This window comes from Platalea leucorodia, assembly GCF_965183815.1.
Source record: "Platalea leucorodia genome assembly, chromosome: Z".
NCBI lineage: Eukaryota > Metazoa > Chordata > Aves > Pelecaniformes > Threskiornithidae > Platalea > Platalea leucorodia.
Genome location: NC_138858.1, coordinates 359,493 through 379,162, shown reverse-complemented (window position 1 = coordinate 379,162; position 19,670 = coordinate 359,493). Strand labels below are relative to the sequence as shown.

The window sequence follows — 19,670 nt, the reverse complement described above, 5'->3', positions numbered from 1 at the left end:
CTACAATAAAGAAAAAACCTTGAAAACAAGAAAAATAAATGTCCTAAAATAAAAAGAAAAATAGAAAGAGGCATATCTGTTCGTATTTTTTTAAGCTACGTGATTTTCAAGCCAAAGCTCATTAATTTCTTAAGTCCTGATGTGGTTTTTGAACACTGCTTGATGACAGGTGAAGCGGTAGCTCTCTCAGGCACATCAGTATTAGTCCAGCAATTCAACAATTCAAGCACTGCAGTTCAGAGCAGATTTGTGTTCTTACAGACTTCCTGGGCAGCTTTCAAGGGAGGACTTCTACACAGCTTCTCAGTAAATCTCTCATCCTCTTGAGGACACGCAGTACAACCAAAAAATTGGTGAGTGTCACAATTTGCAGAAAGATTCATTTCATACAGTTTCTACTGAAATTTTATGAAATGAACTTCAATGCAAAATTAAGTAACATGAACATTAAGTAAAGTGTCATAGGCAAGGTGCTTTTATATTGTATATAATGAAAAAGTATTTAAGCTGTGCACAAAACTGTTGCAGAGTCCAACCCTAGCTCTGTAACATTTCAAATAAATTATTCTTTTATTATTAAAGAACACATACTAAGTAACAAAATTATGCATGTGAATAACGTCTCAATAATTTATCTCATATTACCTAGGAAGAAGCATTATTTAGATAATTATATTTATTTGGGTATAGCCGAGAGTAACTATATTATATTTAGATAACTACATTTATAATTATATCTAATACAAATATATGACTTATCACACACTCTATCTCTGGGTCAAAAGTTCAATTTAAAAAAAAAGGAGTAAACAGGTTTCCTCTTGATAGCAATCATATTACTTGTTTCAAAGTGTTTGCTGCCTTTTTTTGTATATTTACTTAATTAAACATCAAGAATTGCAGTTATTTTTCTAATAACAGAGTAGATGCCAATTGCTAGTATACACCTCAGCAGTTTTTATTAAAAAAAAAAAAAAAACCACCACACAAAAACAACAAACAAACAAAAAAACACCCAGCAGATGACTCTACAGCACCAGTTTGATCCAAAGTCTCTCTTCCAAGTAACTTGGGTTTAGGCCCAGGTCCTAAAGCAGGTATTTTAACTCTACCCTGTGTGGAATTCTCCTGGCTTCAAAGGAGCCATTCAGATTTGCACATTTTACAGACGCAGGTAAAAGTCCTTCATGGTGAAGTCAGTCACAGTACAGGTTCAGGATTAAAAACCATCCTGCAGAGCACAGGAATTTGAGCAGATTAGCCTCTATAGGCCTGTTGGATGTTCTTATTGCTCTTAATGTAAAGTCACAGAATGTTTTGGGTTGGAAGGGACCTTTAAAGATCATATTGCAAAGACCACTTTAAATCTGATAGACGTGATAACAGAAGTATGTTTCAAAACCAGGACTGACAAAAGATGTGGGAAATAGTTATGAACTAGAAACTGTTACCATGGGACAGAGGGAACTTCTCCTATATCAGGATCAAGCTCTGTACCAGGAAGTTCTTTATTTCTTTGTCACCGCTGATTTTTGGTTTTGTCTGACTCGTCTTTTTTGGTAGGAAAGAAAGAGCTGTGCTGAATGTCATCACTGTGATAAGAAAACAGAACTACACTACTTTAAATGAGGTTGGAGAAAGACTTGAACACACAGAAAGCACAACCTTCCTCCTGCGGACATATGTGTATATGAGGAGGATGTGGATGCATGCGTAATACAGTCTGCTCACCCACTCTTTTAACACTTCTCTATCAGACCGATCTTGTTTAGAAAGTCAGGAGTATTTGCTTATGTGCTTCATTGTTTATTCTGAGATCCTTGGTCTGAGACAACAAATTCCCCAAATGCCAGCAGTTTCCTACTATCACCTCCACTCCATAGGCCAAACTTTGGGATCTGGATTTGCCCTTTTGAAAAACAATTATTATCCCCTAGACTATCCTACTAAATTTGGATTTATCAATAGCTCCTTCTCCATTTGCCTGGGCATACTATATACATTTTCATACATTCCTTTTTAAAGACGTTATATTGGCAGGTAGCTTAACCACAAAGAAAGTTGGTGGATATGATTAGACTTCAGTTAAGATAAACATGAAAAATCTCCAAACCAAAATAACCACAAAACCTTTCTTCACGATGAACAGAAATGCTGATATACTATGCAGATGCAACCAGAAAGCTACCTGGTACGGACAGTAGGATGTTATTATATTGATTAAAGGGAGAGAAAGCAGCAAAAGCAGAATAGAAACAACAAAAAAAGCAGAAAGGAATCTCCACTACCCACATGATCCCAAGAAAATTCTTAAAGGGGCAGTGCCTAAAAGGCAGGACTAGGTGGAACTTCCGCCCGCCTGGGTCTGTACCCATGCCCCTGCCTCACGCCGGCGTCGTGCTGGAATGAGTGCTGCACACACACTCTTCTTCCCTTGCCCTGTATTTGGCATAGACAGAAAACACAAGCATGCGGGATATAACGCCGTCCTGCCGCAGCCTGGCCAGGTTCTCGCTCTGCATGATCAAGTACTGAGGAACGCAAAGGTGATTTAGTCTAGACATAAACAGGAAAGTTTGGGGTGAAGTGCTGGCCACAAGAAGGCTTCTATATGTAATCATTGATTTCTATAGTCCTGCTCAGGGAAACAGGACTTTATATGCACTTCTGTCAATAAATGTGAAAAGTCACATACCACAGACAGAAAGTCATAGCGATTCCTAGCATACGTATATGAGAACTGAAAGAATAACATTTACTGCAATAGCTTGCATAGCAAATAACTTGGAATAGCAAATGTAGCTTAAAATGAAATATTACTGCTTACAAAGCTTGTGTTTTTATGATCCCGACTCTTGGGTTGCTTGCGTTTTTATGACTCTGACTCTTGGTTTGCAGAGATAGAAAGACATCATAGGCATAATCACTCAAATAACCTCACAGATCCTTTCCACAATGACCAACTATGGCACCGTATGTATAATACACACCCTGTCATCTAGTCGTCTGTGAAATCTTAGTGTCTTGCTTAAATGCAATTACATTCCAAGGTTAATGCTAATTCCCCTTCCATTCTCCCTGGAAGTATTTCTCAAATATGTCTTAACTTTCTTGCACAGAGTTTGCATATGGTTTCTATAGCTGCAACGTTCCTCTAAGAAATCAATAGCCATAATTCCATCCACTCCCCATTCCCAGCCTGCCAATTGTTTTGCATTTGGGAATACACACATTTTTTCACTTCCTCATCCCAGGCATCTCTCAACAGAGATTTTTTATTTTGTAGCAAATTCCAGAAGTTTAGCACTTTTCTTCTTCCAAAACAAAACATAGACTTTTCCTGTTATGCAATAAACACAGACCTTACACACCAACTTAGATTTCTTAAATGAGGTATATTCCCTGTATGGAAATACGTATGACATATTTATATTTACAATAGGAAACATGCAACTTTTTTTTTTCTGAAAAGGTTGCCATGCATGTTTTGCCATATTTAAATGCTTATTTTCATGTTCTCTTTTTAAACTTTTCCTTTAACAGAAATCAAAGCTTTTAATAAAAGTTTTCCTTTAAAAGTTTCATCAACATTGGCATGTTTCTGTGAATCTTTGTTTTTCCGTGCATCCACCAGTACTGATGGAATCAAATTCCACATGAATCCTCTTTCCTCCACTCCGAGTCTATACAAGCTTTCCAAAGTGATTGTGCCAGGCAGCCATTAAAACATTCTCCAAAAGTGTTGTGATCATGGCTACATTCTTAAACGTTGTTACCTCGTAAAAGTTACAATTTCCAAGACAACAGAAACTGGAATTCTAGAATTCAATTATAACTTTGTGAATTCTATTTACAATAGGGCTATTTATAGCATTTATACAACAGTTTTCTTACTATAGAGTCTAACATTTGATGGGGCAAGAGTAGTGACAACCCACGCACGCAAGGATTTACAACTGCATTTTCTATTTGTTTCTGCACCTCATAGTAGTTCTGCCTGACTCAGTTCTGTCTGAAATCCCTAATGCTGGAACACAAACAATAACTATAACCATATTATTCTTCTATAAATCCAAGACACTGCAACCAAATCAAACGTTTAGAGCGGCATACTTGTCAAAGAGCGTCTAATGTCAGAAATCAAACTAGCAAAATACTGTATTATCTAAACCAATTATCATATATCTATTGTATTAACAAGGTTCGGATAAGAAAAACATCAGCGAAGTTTTGGCTGTTCAAAAAGCAGATGTCTGGAAAATATGTCCTTGCCAAACATACTGTGATATATTGTGTTTCTTCAACTTTCCACATCCGAGGCTTTTTCACAGCTCTTATATTAGTGTACTACCCATTGTAAACAGCACCACAGTACAAAGGAAACACCACAGCTATAATTTGTTGGCTAAATGTAAGAAGATTAAATGACTGGCTCTGCATATCTCTAACAAAGACCTTAATATAGAGTAATTAAAATAAGCAATCACAGCACAACTCTTAACACTGATCTGTCTTAATCTATTTTTAACATTTGTCAAGCATCTGACACTGTCAGCGTAAGCAATTCATGCACCTAGCCTGATAATCGTCTACATGCTACCAAGTGACGAGATTTTTTTCTCAGGAACGGAGGAAATTTTTACCTAATGAGTATTAGGCCATGCAACATATATTTAGAAAGAATAAAATGCATATTCCAGAATACCTAGTATCACTTACACATTCTTTAGAGAAGGAAGCTTGCTTTTGTATGATTTTTGCCATTTTGTTTGTCTTGCTGAAACTCAGTGCAAATAGTACCAGAGTGTAATTTCAGAAACATTTAGCAGATTTCTAAATGCAACACTTTAAAAAAAAAAAAAATCTATCAAGATGAGCAAAAATGACTACACTTTAGCAGAAGCAAATGACAAATCATATTTCCTGTTCAATAACAGTATAAATCACTATATTCATGTAGTGCATTAAGAATAAAGTAACTTGCTCCTCTTTATTTATCTTTCATGATACGCATTCTATTTGCACACAGGAGAAAAAACTAGGCAAGTAATTTTAAAAGCATAAACAATTTGACCCCTCAAACCATAAATGCGCACTTACCCTTGAGTGCTCTTTCTTTAAGTTCTAGAAGTGGGCCAGGCCTGTGGTTTGACTCTGTGTAACAAGACAAAAGACATTTAATTTATGCATGTTGTTTCAAGAGCTGAGAAGCTAGCTGAAAGCTTCAGCGTTGTTTTGCTAGTGTGACCTTAGTATAGTGAGTCTAATCACAGAACAGTTTGACTTTTAAGAGAGACTATTTCATTACATGCAGCAGATGGCTCTTCCTGAGAAAACCTCAGCCAGACAGAGCGAGAGAGAGAGTTGGCAGTGATGAGAGGGCACATCCTACTTCCATAGAAGTCCACGGGAATTTTCTCATGGCCTTGAGAGAGAGGAAGTGTTGGCCTTAGCTTTTCATAATAAAGCACGGGGTTGTTTTTTAAAGCACATGCTTAAGTGTGCTTAAACTGCTTTGCTAGACACGTTGGGAATTTCTTGCTTGCTTGAAGTTAAGCACACAAAAGTTCTGTTGAACGTGAGAAAATGTGCAATCCCTAACAAGTAGGTTGAGGAAACCAAAGGTGGATAGTGAACTTTTAACAGTCACTACATAGAAATTCACTAACAATTCACGTTCCTCAAAGGCAAATAAGTGAATCCTGAAGTAAGAAAGCATTCCCGCTCCTGTTACCCAAGAAGCTAAGTCTCACCCAGGAGGAACTTGAATGAATTGCACAAACTGCTCTGTGCTCAAGGGATCTAGAAAAGGCTGAGGAGCACATTTTGTGCCAAGTTTTTTCTTGAGCATTTTGCTGAAAGCACAACTGAAACCAGTTATGAGATACTAGAGTGCTAAATACTTCTTGCTCCCAGTATTATCTAGACCCAGATAGAAAACTGGCGTGTTCAGCAATAAATACAGCACCTACAACCACCCTCATTCAGGAACAGCAGCAGGGATATCTATGTTTTATATAATAGCCTAATAGTCAAAATAATCCCCAAAGAAATGAGAGACCAAGATTTAAAACCATATTCAACCTGAGGTAGTTTAACTGTTTGACACTGTAGAAAGACACGCAGCAAGCACAGACCATAGGCTGAGGTGGGTGAAAGGCACCTGCCGGATTTTTGAGCACCTAAGTCATACACAGCTGTGAATAACTACGTATCATCAGGAAGTCAAATTCACTGTCTTACCTGTATCCATTTTGCCAAGCAGATTGGTTTTGCACCTAAATTAGGAGAAATAAACTATTGGTTAATGGTGCAGGAAAAACCCACTCAACACAACTTCAAGTTAAATGGCTTGTTTTTCAGATTCTGGATCCCACAGAAGCGATGCTATACTGCCATCTGCTCTGCAGGCAGATGAAAGGATGTTTTGACTAGTGCAATGCAACCTATGAGACAACAGACTCTGCTGAACAGCAATACTTATAGTTTGGTCTCAATGCTCTGCTACTGCAGCCACCTGACTTCCAGCTTGCTCACTGGGAAGGCAAGGCAAGCTTGCAGACACATAAAAAAATACTGCAGAAATACAGGCAGCCACGTTTGAATGCTTGATCACTGATCAAAAATTTTAGTAAAATTACTTTCTAAGGCACTTTCAGTCCACTTTGAGCAAGTTGTCATTCCAGAGAGATGAGAATTCCCCTTAGATCACGGCCGCACTCATCTGTCCATTAGCAGTGGTGGAGAGCAGTCATGGAAACATCTCTCCTTGGGAGCCTCTTCCCAAGCAGTACCTCCTCTCCCTCACTAAAAGACATGCAAGGCACCTGACCCCTTAAGCCGGGCACTTGGCTCGTCTGGGAACTGACAGCACGCTGGAGGGAGAGTATGTGTCACAGAGAAGAGTTCGTGGCTGTGTTGGCTGCGGTTAGATAAAGCTGTTTCTCCTCAAAGTGAGACCTCTGCCCCCACTGTTGAATCATTTTTGCCCAGTTTATCCACCCGCCCCACTCCTCGCCCTCTCAGAGGAGAGCTGCTCCCAGCTCTCTGGCCATGTCTGGCCTTCTCAGCGCCAGCTGCCCACGCTGGCAGCAGGTCTGGGCCTCAAAGCCAGACACTCAACCTCCCCATTTCACAACGGGTAAAACAAAACCCTGACCGGCTCCCTCACGCTGTCAGCAGCGCCGGAGAGCGCAGCCCCGGGCCGAGAGAAGACCTCCTCCTTCCGAAGGGCCACAGGCCTCCCAGGCACAGACATGGCGACGGCCCCCTCAGGGGAGGGCGGGAAGCCGGCGCCGCGCGCGAGGAAACAGCTGCACCGCGCCTCGCCGCGCTGCACCGCACCGTGCCGTGCTGCACCGTGCCGCGCTGCCCTGCACCGTGCGGCTGCGCCCGGCGCGTCCTTCCGGGCGGGAGCGCCGCCCCGCGCGGGCCGTGGCTGGCCGCCGCTGGGGAGGCCGCAGAGGGGCGATGTCGGAGCCGGTGCGGAGCGCGGCGGGGCCCCTGCCCCTCAGCCGCCTGGCGGAGCCGCTGCTCCGGAGGCTCAGCGAGCTGCTGGACCGGGCAGCGCCGGGCAAGGGCTGGCGGGACCTGGCGCAGCGAGCGGGGAGCCGCGGCAGGGTCCGGCTGAGGTGAGGGCGGCCTGCGGGAGCGGGCAGGGAGCGCGGCAGCCGGCGGCGGAGGCTGCGGGGTGGCCCGCGGCCCGGGGCTGCGCGGGGGGCGGGAGGGGCCTCGGCGGGGGCGGGCTCCTGCGGCGGGGAAGCGGCGGGGCTGAGGTGGCGCAGCCCCGGGCGGAGGGGCCGGGCGCCTTGGCGGAGCGGAGGCTGAGGCCGTGGTGCCGCCGCGGGGTCGAGGGTGGGGGAGGCGGCGGCCCGGGGCGCCTCCCGGAGCCTTCCCCGAGGCCGGGCTCTGCCTCGTCCGTGGCTGAAAGCACGCGGGACCGCGAGCGATGCGGCCGGCCGCGGGTACCGGTCCCGCAGCCAGCGGCGGGGCGGCGAGGGGGAAGCAGCTGCGGGTCCGCCTTTGCGTTCCCTCTCCCTTGTCAGGTTGTACTCGAGCGCAGAACAGCAGCCGAGTGAGTGCTGCAGTTCTGTGCCGCTTCTGCCCCAGCGCCGCGGGACCCAGCCTGCGCTGGCGGTGCCGCGCGTGGGCGGCGGCAGGGCGCCTCCGCTGACCCGGGCCGCGGCGCTGGGGCGCTGGGCCGGCGGGGTCGGGCGCGCGCAGCCCGCCTCGGAGGCGGGCGCTCGGTCCCACGCGCGGGCCTCCAGGGAAGAAGTCGCGGGGCGCGAGCCTGGGTTTTGCTTTGCCGCCTTTGTGGTTGGAAGCATCCCCTTGCACCTCGCCTGGCTTTGCTCAGTGCGCGTGCAGCCGGCTGCTTGTCCTAGACAGGGAACGTGGAAAACGCGGACCGTTCCCTGTAGCTCCTGTTGTCTCTATTAGGGTAAACACGTTCATTTTCTTCAACTCTTTCTTCCTAGGTCACGTTCTCTAGATTGCTTCCTGATCGTTTTACTTCCTGTGGCTTTTCAAAATTTTGTTTGGAGGGTAGTATATCAAAAAAATGAGGCATTTCAAGTGCAGCACTGAATGTACATTATGAAGATGCGTCCTTTCTCTATTATGACTATATTTATTAATATAGGGAAATAGAACCTGAGGACTACAATATGATCCCTCTGTAGGGCCTGGGGCTATTTTTGTTTCTCTGTATTATCCATTAAAATGCTACGGAGGTCTACTTGATCAGTGAAAATATCTCGCCCCCAGCTTTGCATGGCACTGTGATTTAATGAAAAAGCACTGATGAATCTTTTTAGCGGGAATACATAAACCCGCATTCCCTTTCCATAGCTGTATTCATTTCCTTGTTATCGGTGTTATTTTAGTGTGCTGTGATTGAAAGCGCGTGAAGACTTAACACCAGAATTTAAAACTATTCATGTCTATACCTGGAGATGAATTTATTGGAGCAGTTGACTCCACTGTAGCAGTAGATGTCTGTATCGGTTAAGCTGCAGCAGTCACTCGTTTTAACAACTGCTCTGAAAATCAAAGTCTTCCTGGACTTTCAAGTTAGGTTCTGACTCACTCTTTACCATTTCTGAATTAAGCACATGAAAATGAAAGATGCTGTACTTGTTTTTCTGCTCAGACTTTAAAAAGTGAAAATTAGAAGATTTCTTAATACATTCGGTCAGAATTGTTAGGTACAAGCATCTCCTGTTTTGTAGCATGCAACTCGCTAATACCACTTTCTGTCTGTGGAGGTGTTGCTGTATAACCTCTGAACTCCTGAAACTTGAAGGAAATACTGCAAATACGTCAAAATCAGCTAGGAATTTCCCATCTCTATTTTTTTTTAAATGTTTTGTTTGTCTACAAGTGATTTTTAATTCAGCTGCTTTCTGAGGAAAAAGTAGTAAGAAGGTCTATGCCATGACTTTCTCATATTATTTTGTAGCCCTCTGGATTTAGAGCAGTGCTCCCTCAAAGTGCTGGAGCCAGAAGGAAGCCCAAGCTGGAGTCTCCTGAAGCTGCTGGGAGATCGGGGTTGCACTGTGGTGGAGCTTGCGGAGTTCTTGCAGGCCCTGGAGCATACAGAGGCTCTTCAGTGTCTCAGCCATTCAGGTCAGTTCTGGTTTGTCCTTTCACTACAACTGTATGTTTTACACTGGAAACACCGAAGTGCTTGTTTTCTACAGTAAGTAAAAACATCTATAGTGTTTGAATTCTAGTACTTGGTGTTCGTATGATTACCATAGTAATTGGCTTATATGATTCTGAGATTAAAAGTAAGCCAAGTACATAAGCAGGCTTAATGCAGTGTTGTTGTAGACTTGGACTTGGCTGCATGGATGTGACAGGTGCTGTCATTCCCTCTGCTGTCTTGGGTTCTGTATCGAACTATGCCTTCGGGAGATGCTCATAGAACTGAAATGGTTGAGTTAGAAAGACAAGTAGTGTTGCCAGCCATCTGTTTGGGCTACAGGTTTTGTTAACTGCATTTCCTAGTTTACTGTAATTGAAGGGGAAGGGTCCAATTAGTGCCAGTTCTGGTGCACATTGGATCCAGTCCAACTTGCTAATTGGACAGAAAAACAGACTAACTTAGGATAGAACTAGATTATTTTCTGCTAACACATTCAAAACTTGCTTCTTCACAAAAAGTCCAGGAAGTGGGGCAATGCAAGGGAATGCACAGGTAAAACCATGTAGACCAAGTGCTTCTTGCTATAGTACAAAACCAGGGCCCTTTTTTATGTCCTCCTCCTTCAGGATGTGGTAAAATTCAGCCCACTAGGAAGTTGCAAAAGCTTCTCTTCAGAGTGGGGAGTGGAAATGAGACTGTCAAGCTCCTTGCTATGCTGATAGCTGTCCTGTTCTTTGGACAGTGTGAGAAGAGAAGCCATGGGCTGAGAACCATTGTTACGAGAACCTTGGAATTTTTAAAGTAAATTATAGTAATGCTTTGCAGCCATTTCATCTAGTTAAAGCTGCTGCTTCTTCTTACTGTACTAGGAGAACCATGGTGTGTTGAACGAGGTGTGATTGTGTTACATGATCACTTAGTCTAGCGGAAGTATACCACCGGAGGCTTGGCAGGGAGAGGGGAATTGGTGTTGTAACAGTGTGAGTGGATCGTGCTCATAGGGGCAAGAGTTGAGGTGGAGGCATAGGCTGTCCTGCACTATGAATTCTCGTTCCTTTTTATTGTTCTCTGTGTGGTGGCTACTGGGGGAGCACTGAAAACAAGAATGGTCCTGGTTCACGTATGTACTGCAGAGGGCCTGCACAGAGGCAAAATGTTGTGCTTTCTTGATCTGTGATTATCTCAAGTATCACCACCATTGAACTGATTGGATTTTTGTGTGGCTGTCAGTCAAGTTACGTTTTGAAATACATAATGAGGTCTAAATCCTGGGTAAAACAGGAACTTGCTACATAGCAGAATTGTGAGATAGTGGTATCAATTAGGGAACTGGATAGATAGCAAAGATATCCTTGTATTGAGGAGAACAAGCCAGTAAGTGGACTTGTGTCAAGACCCCTTGGAACTGCAGAGATGGTCTTGTTATAAATGAATCTCCTGCAGGACAGTATGATCTGTGATGGAATGGATTCAGCCTCCTCTAAGGAGGACTGAGTAGCTTCATACAGACCGTGAAACTGGAACCAAGATAAACCAAAGCAAAGGGTATTTGAAGAAAGTTTAGGTCAAAAATAATTTTCAACTATTTGAAAAGAAGTGGTAGGCCATGATATTTGCAGTGAGTTTAAGTGTTACGGGGTGGTTGATGCTTGAAGTCAAAGTACATATTCGTAACTGCCCATTTGTTCTAATACACCAAAAACGGCTTAAGTTTTGCTCAAGTTCCTTTAGGAATGGGATTGTTTAATGCAAGACCTCTATAGCTGTCATACTGGTTTGTTAGACTGTTTTCTACCAGCTTAGTAGATGCAGTTAAAAAGACACAAACCTTTGTGAGCCTCTGAGTGTACTGGTTAATGAGTGTACAGTTCTGATGCTGCTTAGAGGTCTGTTTTGGCAGTGATACTACCTCAGTACCTTTATGGCAGAGATGTATTGTTACAAGCTGGGACATCGCTTTGTTTGCAGCAATACAAGGGATCTCTTGAAGAATCATAGACTCCCAGAACCAAGTTCCAGGACTTATTTGTCTCTCAGAACTTAGAGACTTGCCTATCACATTGCATTAACTCCATAGAAGGTCGTCTTCCTATAAAGCCACAAAAAAAAAAGTGATGATAACTTTAAAACTTCTCCTTTTTGGTAGCGAGAAAGCCTAGGCATCTTGTTCCTTCATTCACCTCTCTGTCCCTTTTCTTCCCTTTTTTTATCTTGTCATGTTGTGAACTTGCTGGAAATGAATGAAATGCGAAGAGCTTTCTCCCAGGCTAAGAAGGAAAAAAAGCTTAATACGCAATTTCTGGTATTAGTCTAGTCCTTATGCAACATCACTGAGTTGTGGGGAGTGAAACGAGCAAAGAGGTGTTTTTCCTCTGCAGGCAGGTCTCTTACTGCAACAGTTTAGGCACTTCAATCTGAACGTGAGTAGTTGAGACCAAGTTTCCAGAAATGACTGAAAATGTTTAGCAGTGTGTAAGTTAAGAACATAACAGTTGGATTATAGTTAAGATTATGAGCACTTAATTTGCACTGCGTGTTTCAAAGTCTGGTAACCATAAATGTCAATTCGCTGTCCTCGATGGTAAAACTTGAGCTTTGCATTTTCTGAGGAAAATCGAAGAAGTATTCGTGTATCTTTGTAATCATTCAGAAAATTGAGCCAGAAGGTTTTCTTTTTGACCTGTTAAATTCTGTGATGCTTTCAGGAAGTAGTTGTATAGTGCTGAATGAATTGCAGGAAAATAAATGAAACTGTGAAGAAATTATGAATCAGATTTCTTAGAACTTTTTTTTGTAATACTTCCAAGGAGTGCAAAATACTAATCTTTCAGTGAATGCATTTTTCTCAACTGCTTTCTTAAGAGATGTTAGTGATGCAAATCAGGAGAGATTTAAAAAAAAAAAAGTTGGGTCTTTGGAAAGAGCAAGTAATCTTAGTTTTTCTGTACTTTAAATTGAAGTAATATCATTCCTGTGTTCATCTTGGTTAATGTTAGGTGATTGTGATGCTCAAAAACTGTACTTAACACACTCCCTTTAACTATGAAAAACGGCGAAGAGAGTGTTAAATGAGGAACTGAGGTAGCGATCTTCAGGACTAGGTATAGAGGGAAGTTATTTTAGAGAAAGAAAGGCAGGGAATTTTCAAGTCATGTAGCTACTTTGGAGTAGCTGCCTGTGTGATCAACTATTTCAGAATAAGATTGTGTGTGGAGGAAGTTAATATAGCCTGCTTCCCTGCTAGACAAACATTGTAGAATTTCCAAATGTCGTATAATCTCTGTTTCAGTCTGTTGACCACATGGGTTTCTGTTCAGGTTTCAGCCCGTTGATCAAATTATTATGGTTTCTTTCCTCAAACATTCTCTGTTAGGAAAAAGTTCTGATGTGTGACTAAGCCATTAAATATATGAGGGGGAAAAAAAGCAGACAAAAAGGGGTTTTTTTTGTTTTGGTTTTTTTTTTTTTTTTTTTACACTCAAGGCAGAGTGTAATAAGAAGGCTTGGAGCAAATGATAATAGACTCTTGTACCGGGATATTTGCGATCTCTTTCAGTACTGATAACACACTAACGTACTAGCTTTTGCTGAACAGTGTTTGCACAGCATCAAAGCCTTCTCCGTTTCTCCTTCTGCCCCCTGCAGTGAATAGATTGGGGGTGTGCAATAGGCTGTGTGAGGGGACACAACCGGGCAGATGACCTGAACTAACCAAAAAGATATTCCATACCATATAACAGCATGCTCAGCAATAAAAGGGAAAAGAGGGAGTTTTGGAGGGCCTAGCCATCTTTTGCTTGGGAACTGGCTGGGCATCGGTCTGCCCATGGAAGGTGGTGAGTGGTTGCTTTTGCATCACTTGTTTTGTTTTGTTTTCTTCCCTGTTCTTCCACTTATCCTTCACTTATTAAACAATTATTATTATTGTTTGTTTGTTTGTTTTATTTTGACCTCCAAGTTTTCTTGTTTTTATTCTTCCTTTCCCTCTTCCCCCATCCCACTGGGGGTGGGGGTCTGTGTGGTGCTTATCTGCCCACCGGGGTTAACCCACGACCCTAGTATTGTAGCAACTAGTCATTCATGTGTAGTATTGCTTGTGGTCCCACTGGGGTTGTTAAATGCATTTTACCATCCATAGCAAATAACGCTTTAAATTGATGATTTTTGATGGCTTATCAGCTCAGTGTTGCTGAACACCTTGGTCGTAGGTCCACGTATTTTTTGACAGCAATGTGAGGTTAAACTTTCTCTTCTGCAGTTGGCTTTTTTTCCCCCCTCCTCTTCTTCTGATGACCTTGGTTATACCAGTGGATCTGTGTTTGGGGTCATGCTGTAACTAGATCTCTGGAATGGTCTAGGTTAAGAAAACAACTGGATCATATCAGACCAGTGTCAGAATTTCTCTCACACTATTTCCTGGCAGTTAAAATTTGAAGTGGAAAATTTAACCTTGCAGACTGGCAAAAGAAAACCCCAGCCATGTGTTCTACAGGAGTCGAAGGCATAAAGCTGAAACCAGTGTTTCAGCTGATAAGGTTGCACAAGGAATAGTAGAAAACCGCACTATGTTGTAGTTAAACTAACTCTTACTGTTTTGATCCATCCCTCAGGCTGTGCTTAATCGTAATCTGAAGATTAACAACTCAAAGTTGTTGAGAGTGAGCAAACTCTTGAAACTGGGAATACCTTTCCCAGAAGGGGTCTGTGATGCCATTAGAAGTAGTATTTGCTTTAGTGAGTACAGGGCGAGAGGGATTGAAGTATCCTAAAATTAAAATGTCTGAATGATCTACTTTAAATCTTCGACAAACTCTGTAGCGTACTGATCAATTTAAGCATGGATTTTGTGTAATGGAGGACAATTTTGAATGTCTTAAAGACATAATACTAATTGGAACTGTGTGTGTACACAGTACAAACAAATTATTTTCAAGTATATTTAATGACAGAAACTGTCTTTGCTCAAAGGACAATTTAAATGCAAATTTAAATTGTGGAATTGTATTTCTTAATAACTTTCCTATGTGTAAATTCGTTCTTAAAGGTATAAAGATTGTTGTACAGCCAGACTCTCAAGCAGTGCTCTCTGGTCAAGTCGTCAAGCTGTGCTGTTGGGCAACAGGACACCCGTTTGTGCATTACCAGTGGTTCAAACAGGAAAAAGAGGTAATAGTTGATACAGAATATAGGTTTATTAAGTGGTGAGAATAATAGGTAATGATTTTGGATGATTTTTTTTTTTTTAAGACTGTTACTCTTATTTACAAGGAGAGAAGATTGCTATATATACTAATAAAACCAGAAGTTTAAGAAATGCTGCATAATGACCCTATCAATGTGCTAAAACAATAAGGTGGTTCCTTATATTCAGACTGCTTCAGCCTTGGAGGCTAATCTTGGGATGTGCCAGCAAGGAAACTGTAAGTTTAGTTGTCTCTCAGCCTACCAGGAAGTTTAACACAGGCTACTGACAAACTGCCGCACTGGAACAAATGCCAGTCACTGTTGGTCTTGTACAGATGGAAACTGGTTTCCTAAGAATGAACAGTTGAAGGCCTGAACTTGGTGGTGCCACAGACTTGTTCGATAAAATACTGGAATGCATATGAGCTGGTGTCTCTGGAATTTGAACGGCAGCACTTATGCCCATATTTCTGGTCCTGGTTATCTTTCTACAAGATGAATGCATTTTTTTTTTAATGTTATTTTATTGTAAGTACTATTTTTAAAAATGCAGTAAGTTTATAGTATTTTAAATTCTGTTAGGACTGAAATTTTTAACTCATTTTCTACACCTTTCTAAAAGTTTATCTAGATCATCCAAAACATGGCTTAAAAAATATGATTACAGTCATTTCCGACTCATTACAGTTAAAATATAGTAAAAAATAATTTTTCTGTGAAAGAATGTTGCAGTTTCCCGGTCATAGTTGAATATATCTTAAGACTAGAGCTGAATGTAACACACATGCTAGTTGGAGTGGTGCTTAAGAAATTATTCTGAGTTATTTGTGGCGAAAGGTAAAAATTATTAATTTCAGGAAGAGCTTTTCAACTGCCTTAAAAGCTCAGAATTGTCTTAAAGAGAGGTATATGAATTATTCTTGGAAGAGAGCCTGTCTCTGAGCTACTAAATACATAGAACAAGACTTTCTCATCCAAAAGTTTCAAGTAAATTAAGGAGTTGAGGTTGGTATTATGGACATTGAAATAAATGTTCTAATGTTAGGTCCTGGCTTAGACTAAATCAATCTAAATGTAAGTATTTCTTGTCTCACCTGTAATTCAGGTTCCCCATGGTAATTCTCCAGAGCTGGTTTTGAATCCAGTGAATGTAAATGATTCTGGCTTTTACATCTGTCGAGTGAACAGTGAATCTTCCTTTGTGTTCAGTCGGTGGGCACGACTGGAAGTTTGTGATCTCCAGGGTACATCTCATGGTGAGTGGCAAAAACATTGTCTTCTGAAAGTCTGTCCTCCCACTTCTTAGAGGAACTTGGGCCCCTGTTGCTGTCTTGCACAGGTGTGAAAGAGGGCTGATTAAAAATGCTGTATGCAATTATTGGGCTCTTGTGCTGGTCACAAAAGCAGAAAAGAAATGAAGTTCCACAGTGGTGGATAAGAATAGGTAGATGGAAAACATACACAGTCTCAGATTCTTTCAATTCTTAGGGGATTCTTGCACCAGAAAAGCAATTCTTTAACTCTCTTGTTGTTTACCTGTTTACCTCTTGTTGTAACTCGCTAGTGACCAGACACACACAGTCTATTCTTAATGTCTGCTCTGTGGGCTCTGGCCTAATAGTCAGGACTGTTTGTTTCCTCTTCATCTATGTGCCACCAGCCTGAGAAGAAAGGTATTTGGGTAAAGGAGAATCTAACGAGGTTCTCTGCCTTCCTAGAAAGAAGTCCTACCTTACCTAGAAGGTCAGAACAGTAAACTACAGGAGAGCACATGCTCGCTGGAGGCCTGGCCACTTTAGAAAACCTAGATACTGTGGAATGGAAAGAGTGTTAACTGCGCTCTGAGGAAACAGGACTGAGGTCTGGAATAAGGTTTGGCAGGTAGTTGAAGTGATAGATCTCCCTTCCAGTCACTTCGTCAGATCATCATAGGCTATCACAATCTCAGACATGTACCAACCAGGAGAGACAAATTGGTCAAAGCCCAGCACATTCTTTCTTTCTCAGAACACCTGGGGAAAAGAGGGAGAGGCTGGGGCTCCGTGGATGTGTGTGTTGCAGAATATATGTTTGCTAATGCAGTATTTTCAACTTCATATAACAAACCCAGATAACAGTGAAGACATGCCAACAATTCACTGAAATAAACCTATGAGAGGAAGAAACGCATGAGTTAAACTGAGTCTTTCTGGTGTGAATTCCATCTTCATAGGTTTTATAAATGGTCAGCTAACAGCCAAATGTGTGTTACCTGCATAATAAAAGCCACAGTAGTTGAACTGTACCAGTGTAAGTCCGTATGAATTTATGGCACTGGCTTGAAGATACCTCTGCTTCATTGATGGGTTAATCTCTATCTGCAGCATATGTGATGAAAGTATGGAAGTGGAAGAAATGTGAGGGGAATGGAATAATAGCAGAAAGCAAATAAGATTAGCTGTCTGCTCAACAGTATCCAGCTAGTACTGGCATTTGTTAGTAGAACATAAAGAATCTTGGAAATTTACTTCTTGGAGCTAGTATATTAATACTGTGCATTTATTTCCAGTTTCTGTCTGACGTTGCTGGAGTGGTGTCTTTTTGTTTTCTGGTGTGTGTAGGTTTTTTTCTTTGTTTGGTTGTTTTGGGGTTTGGGGATTTTTTACAGAATAGTCAGTTGCATTACATAGGCATTGACTCATGCACTGAGTCCACCCTTTATAAACTTTCTAATTAAATACCTTCGACTTGCTTGCTATTGGCCTAAAGATGAGTGAGATAGAAATCAATTGCACTGTCTGCAGACTGTGAAGAGTACTTGTTTTGTCTTATGTCACGAGTCAAAGGTGTTTTCCACTTGTATCCCACATATAAAAATTATTCATGTCAGGAAAAGAGAGAGAGAGAGAGAATCGATCTTCCAGTAAAAGATCAAAAGCTACTACAATGTCATTTGAGGTGACCTTTTTACATCTTAATCTTGAACGTATTCTCAGTCCCTTATCTAAGCGATGATTTCTTCTACTTTTCTTTTGCTCCTATTTCAGGTTCTGTTCAGTTAGAAACCTGCAGTTTTAGATCTTGCTGATTACATCAGGCAGCTGAGATTAGTAAGCTTGTAATGACTAATTAAAAAAAAAAATCTGAGAAAAACAGCAGTATTTTGTTTCACACTTGCAGCAAAAGTTTTGGTGACTAAAGGGCAGCAGGTATCCACAGACTAGTGCCTTGCTTTATGTTCCATGGCTCTTGGCCAACCAGGAACCATAGTGGAAATGAATTTTAGCATGTTTAGGTCTTGGTGATGGGTAACAGGATAAGGGGCAGGATGGATTGCTTCTTCCTGTAACTTTCCCTCTTAGGGTGCTTACAAAGAAACCTGAAAGGGGTATGTAGTGCTTGCGCTGAATGAATGTTCTCTGTCTCCTGTAACATGTGGCCTGGGGTTACTGGTGTTTCAGTTGAACTAGATGACACTGACAGTACCATTTCAGCAAACGTTGACGAGGTATGAAATCTTCTATTTCAGCTGCTGACTGTCGTTTTTTTTTTAGTTTTCCTGCTCCCTTGGTTGCTTTCTTTTTTCCAGATATTTTTTTCCTCCTCTTTTCTCATTGCTTTCTGTTTGATGAGAGCTTGACCATTCTCCGTTCTGTAAAAGCTGTCTTTCATAGCTGTCTTGTGAGCTTGTGATCAGTGAGGCAGCCAGACACCATTCCAAAAGATACTGCTACAGGCTTGTCAGGGTATTTTGAGAGTGCTACAACACCAGGCTGTACCAAGGACAGCCTGTAAATGAGATGGCAGGTAAGGTGTCACACTGGAGACAGAAACCATGTTATCTTTCAACCTCATATTCTCTTTCACTATCTGGAACGTTGGTGTTCCTTGTCTTAAGACTAATGCTGTTTGATTTGACTATAACAGTAGTTCCTTTCCATCTTGTCTTACTTCCGTCTTTCTGCCCTAAAGGGAAATTAATTCTTTATTTGTTGAAAGATTCTGCTATCAAACTGGGATATTCGGAGGGAAGGAGGGAGAGAGAAGGTTCTGTAAAAAGCTGAGTGAAAGGGAGTAAAGTTTATTTTGACATTTAAAAATCTTTTCTATGATAAAAGTTACAGGAAACAAAGCTCTTTGTAAGGAAAAAAAAAAAAAAACAAAACTAAACTAAAACCATTATAGAAGTTGATAGAGAACATGGTAAGCCAGGGTCTCTGAAATGCCGTACAGTAGTGGTCATAGAACAGAATATTTGCTCAGGCATCTGTCGGTCTTTTTACCAGTATCAAGTCTGCATTAAGAAATAGAGCTTTCTTTTAAAAGTGCTAGTCAACATTGATCATAAATATGAAACATCTGTTTGTAAAATCTTTGCAATACAAGTTTATAATGCACCAAGCAGCTCAGATGCTACTAGAAGAGATACCCATATCACTGTTTCCCTTTATTTTACTATGTAAAGGAAAATGTCATCACCCCCTAATTGTCAGTCATGAATAGTTCTGATGACAAAACGTGTCTGCATATGTAGTCTAAAAGTAAAGATGAGTGACCTTGCAGCTGAGAGAAAAGATCACTGGTGTGACCTTTAAAAGCAGGTCTGGGCTTTCTGTGGTGTGTGTCACTTGATTGAACTGTTCAGTACGAAGACATCAGAAACCTTGTCAGTGGAGCACTCGTGTGTGTGTGTAGTGGATGTTTTAAAAATTAATTTCAACACATTGTTTCAATAAATTTTATCATATGTAGAAACTTACATTACATCAGCTGGACGAGTCTTTAATGCATTTGGGGTTTTCTGAATAGGTTTCTTTCCCAAAGACATTTCTATATGAGGATGTGTCAGTGGCTGATG

General features: G+C 41.5%; 1 protein-coding gene across 6 annotated transcripts in view; it reads left to right on the top strand.

Moving 5' to 3' along the window:
* The first annotated feature begins 7,444 nt into the window (after positions 1-7,444).
* The window catches only part of LOC309602280 (mucosa-associated lymphoid tissue lymphoma translocation protein 1-like), a 38,476-nt gene continuing 26,250 nt past the window's right edge, over positions 7,445-19,670 (top strand). For 5 of the 6 annotated variants that reach the window (XM_082335725.1, XM_082335724.1, XM_082335723.1 and 2 more), the window contains exons 1-4: positions 7,445-7,631; positions 9,461-9,627; positions 14,694-14,815; positions 15,939-16,089. In XM_082335725.1, the coding sequence (XP_082191851.1) occupies positions 7,471-7,631; positions 9,461-9,627; positions 14,694-14,815; positions 15,939-16,089 (601 nt within the window). In that variant the 5' untranslated portion in view covers positions 7,445-7,470. The remainder of the gene's footprint in view (positions 7,632-9,460; positions 9,628-14,693; positions 14,816-15,938; positions 16,090-19,670) is intronic. The other variant, XM_082335727.1, reaches the window with a different exon arrangement.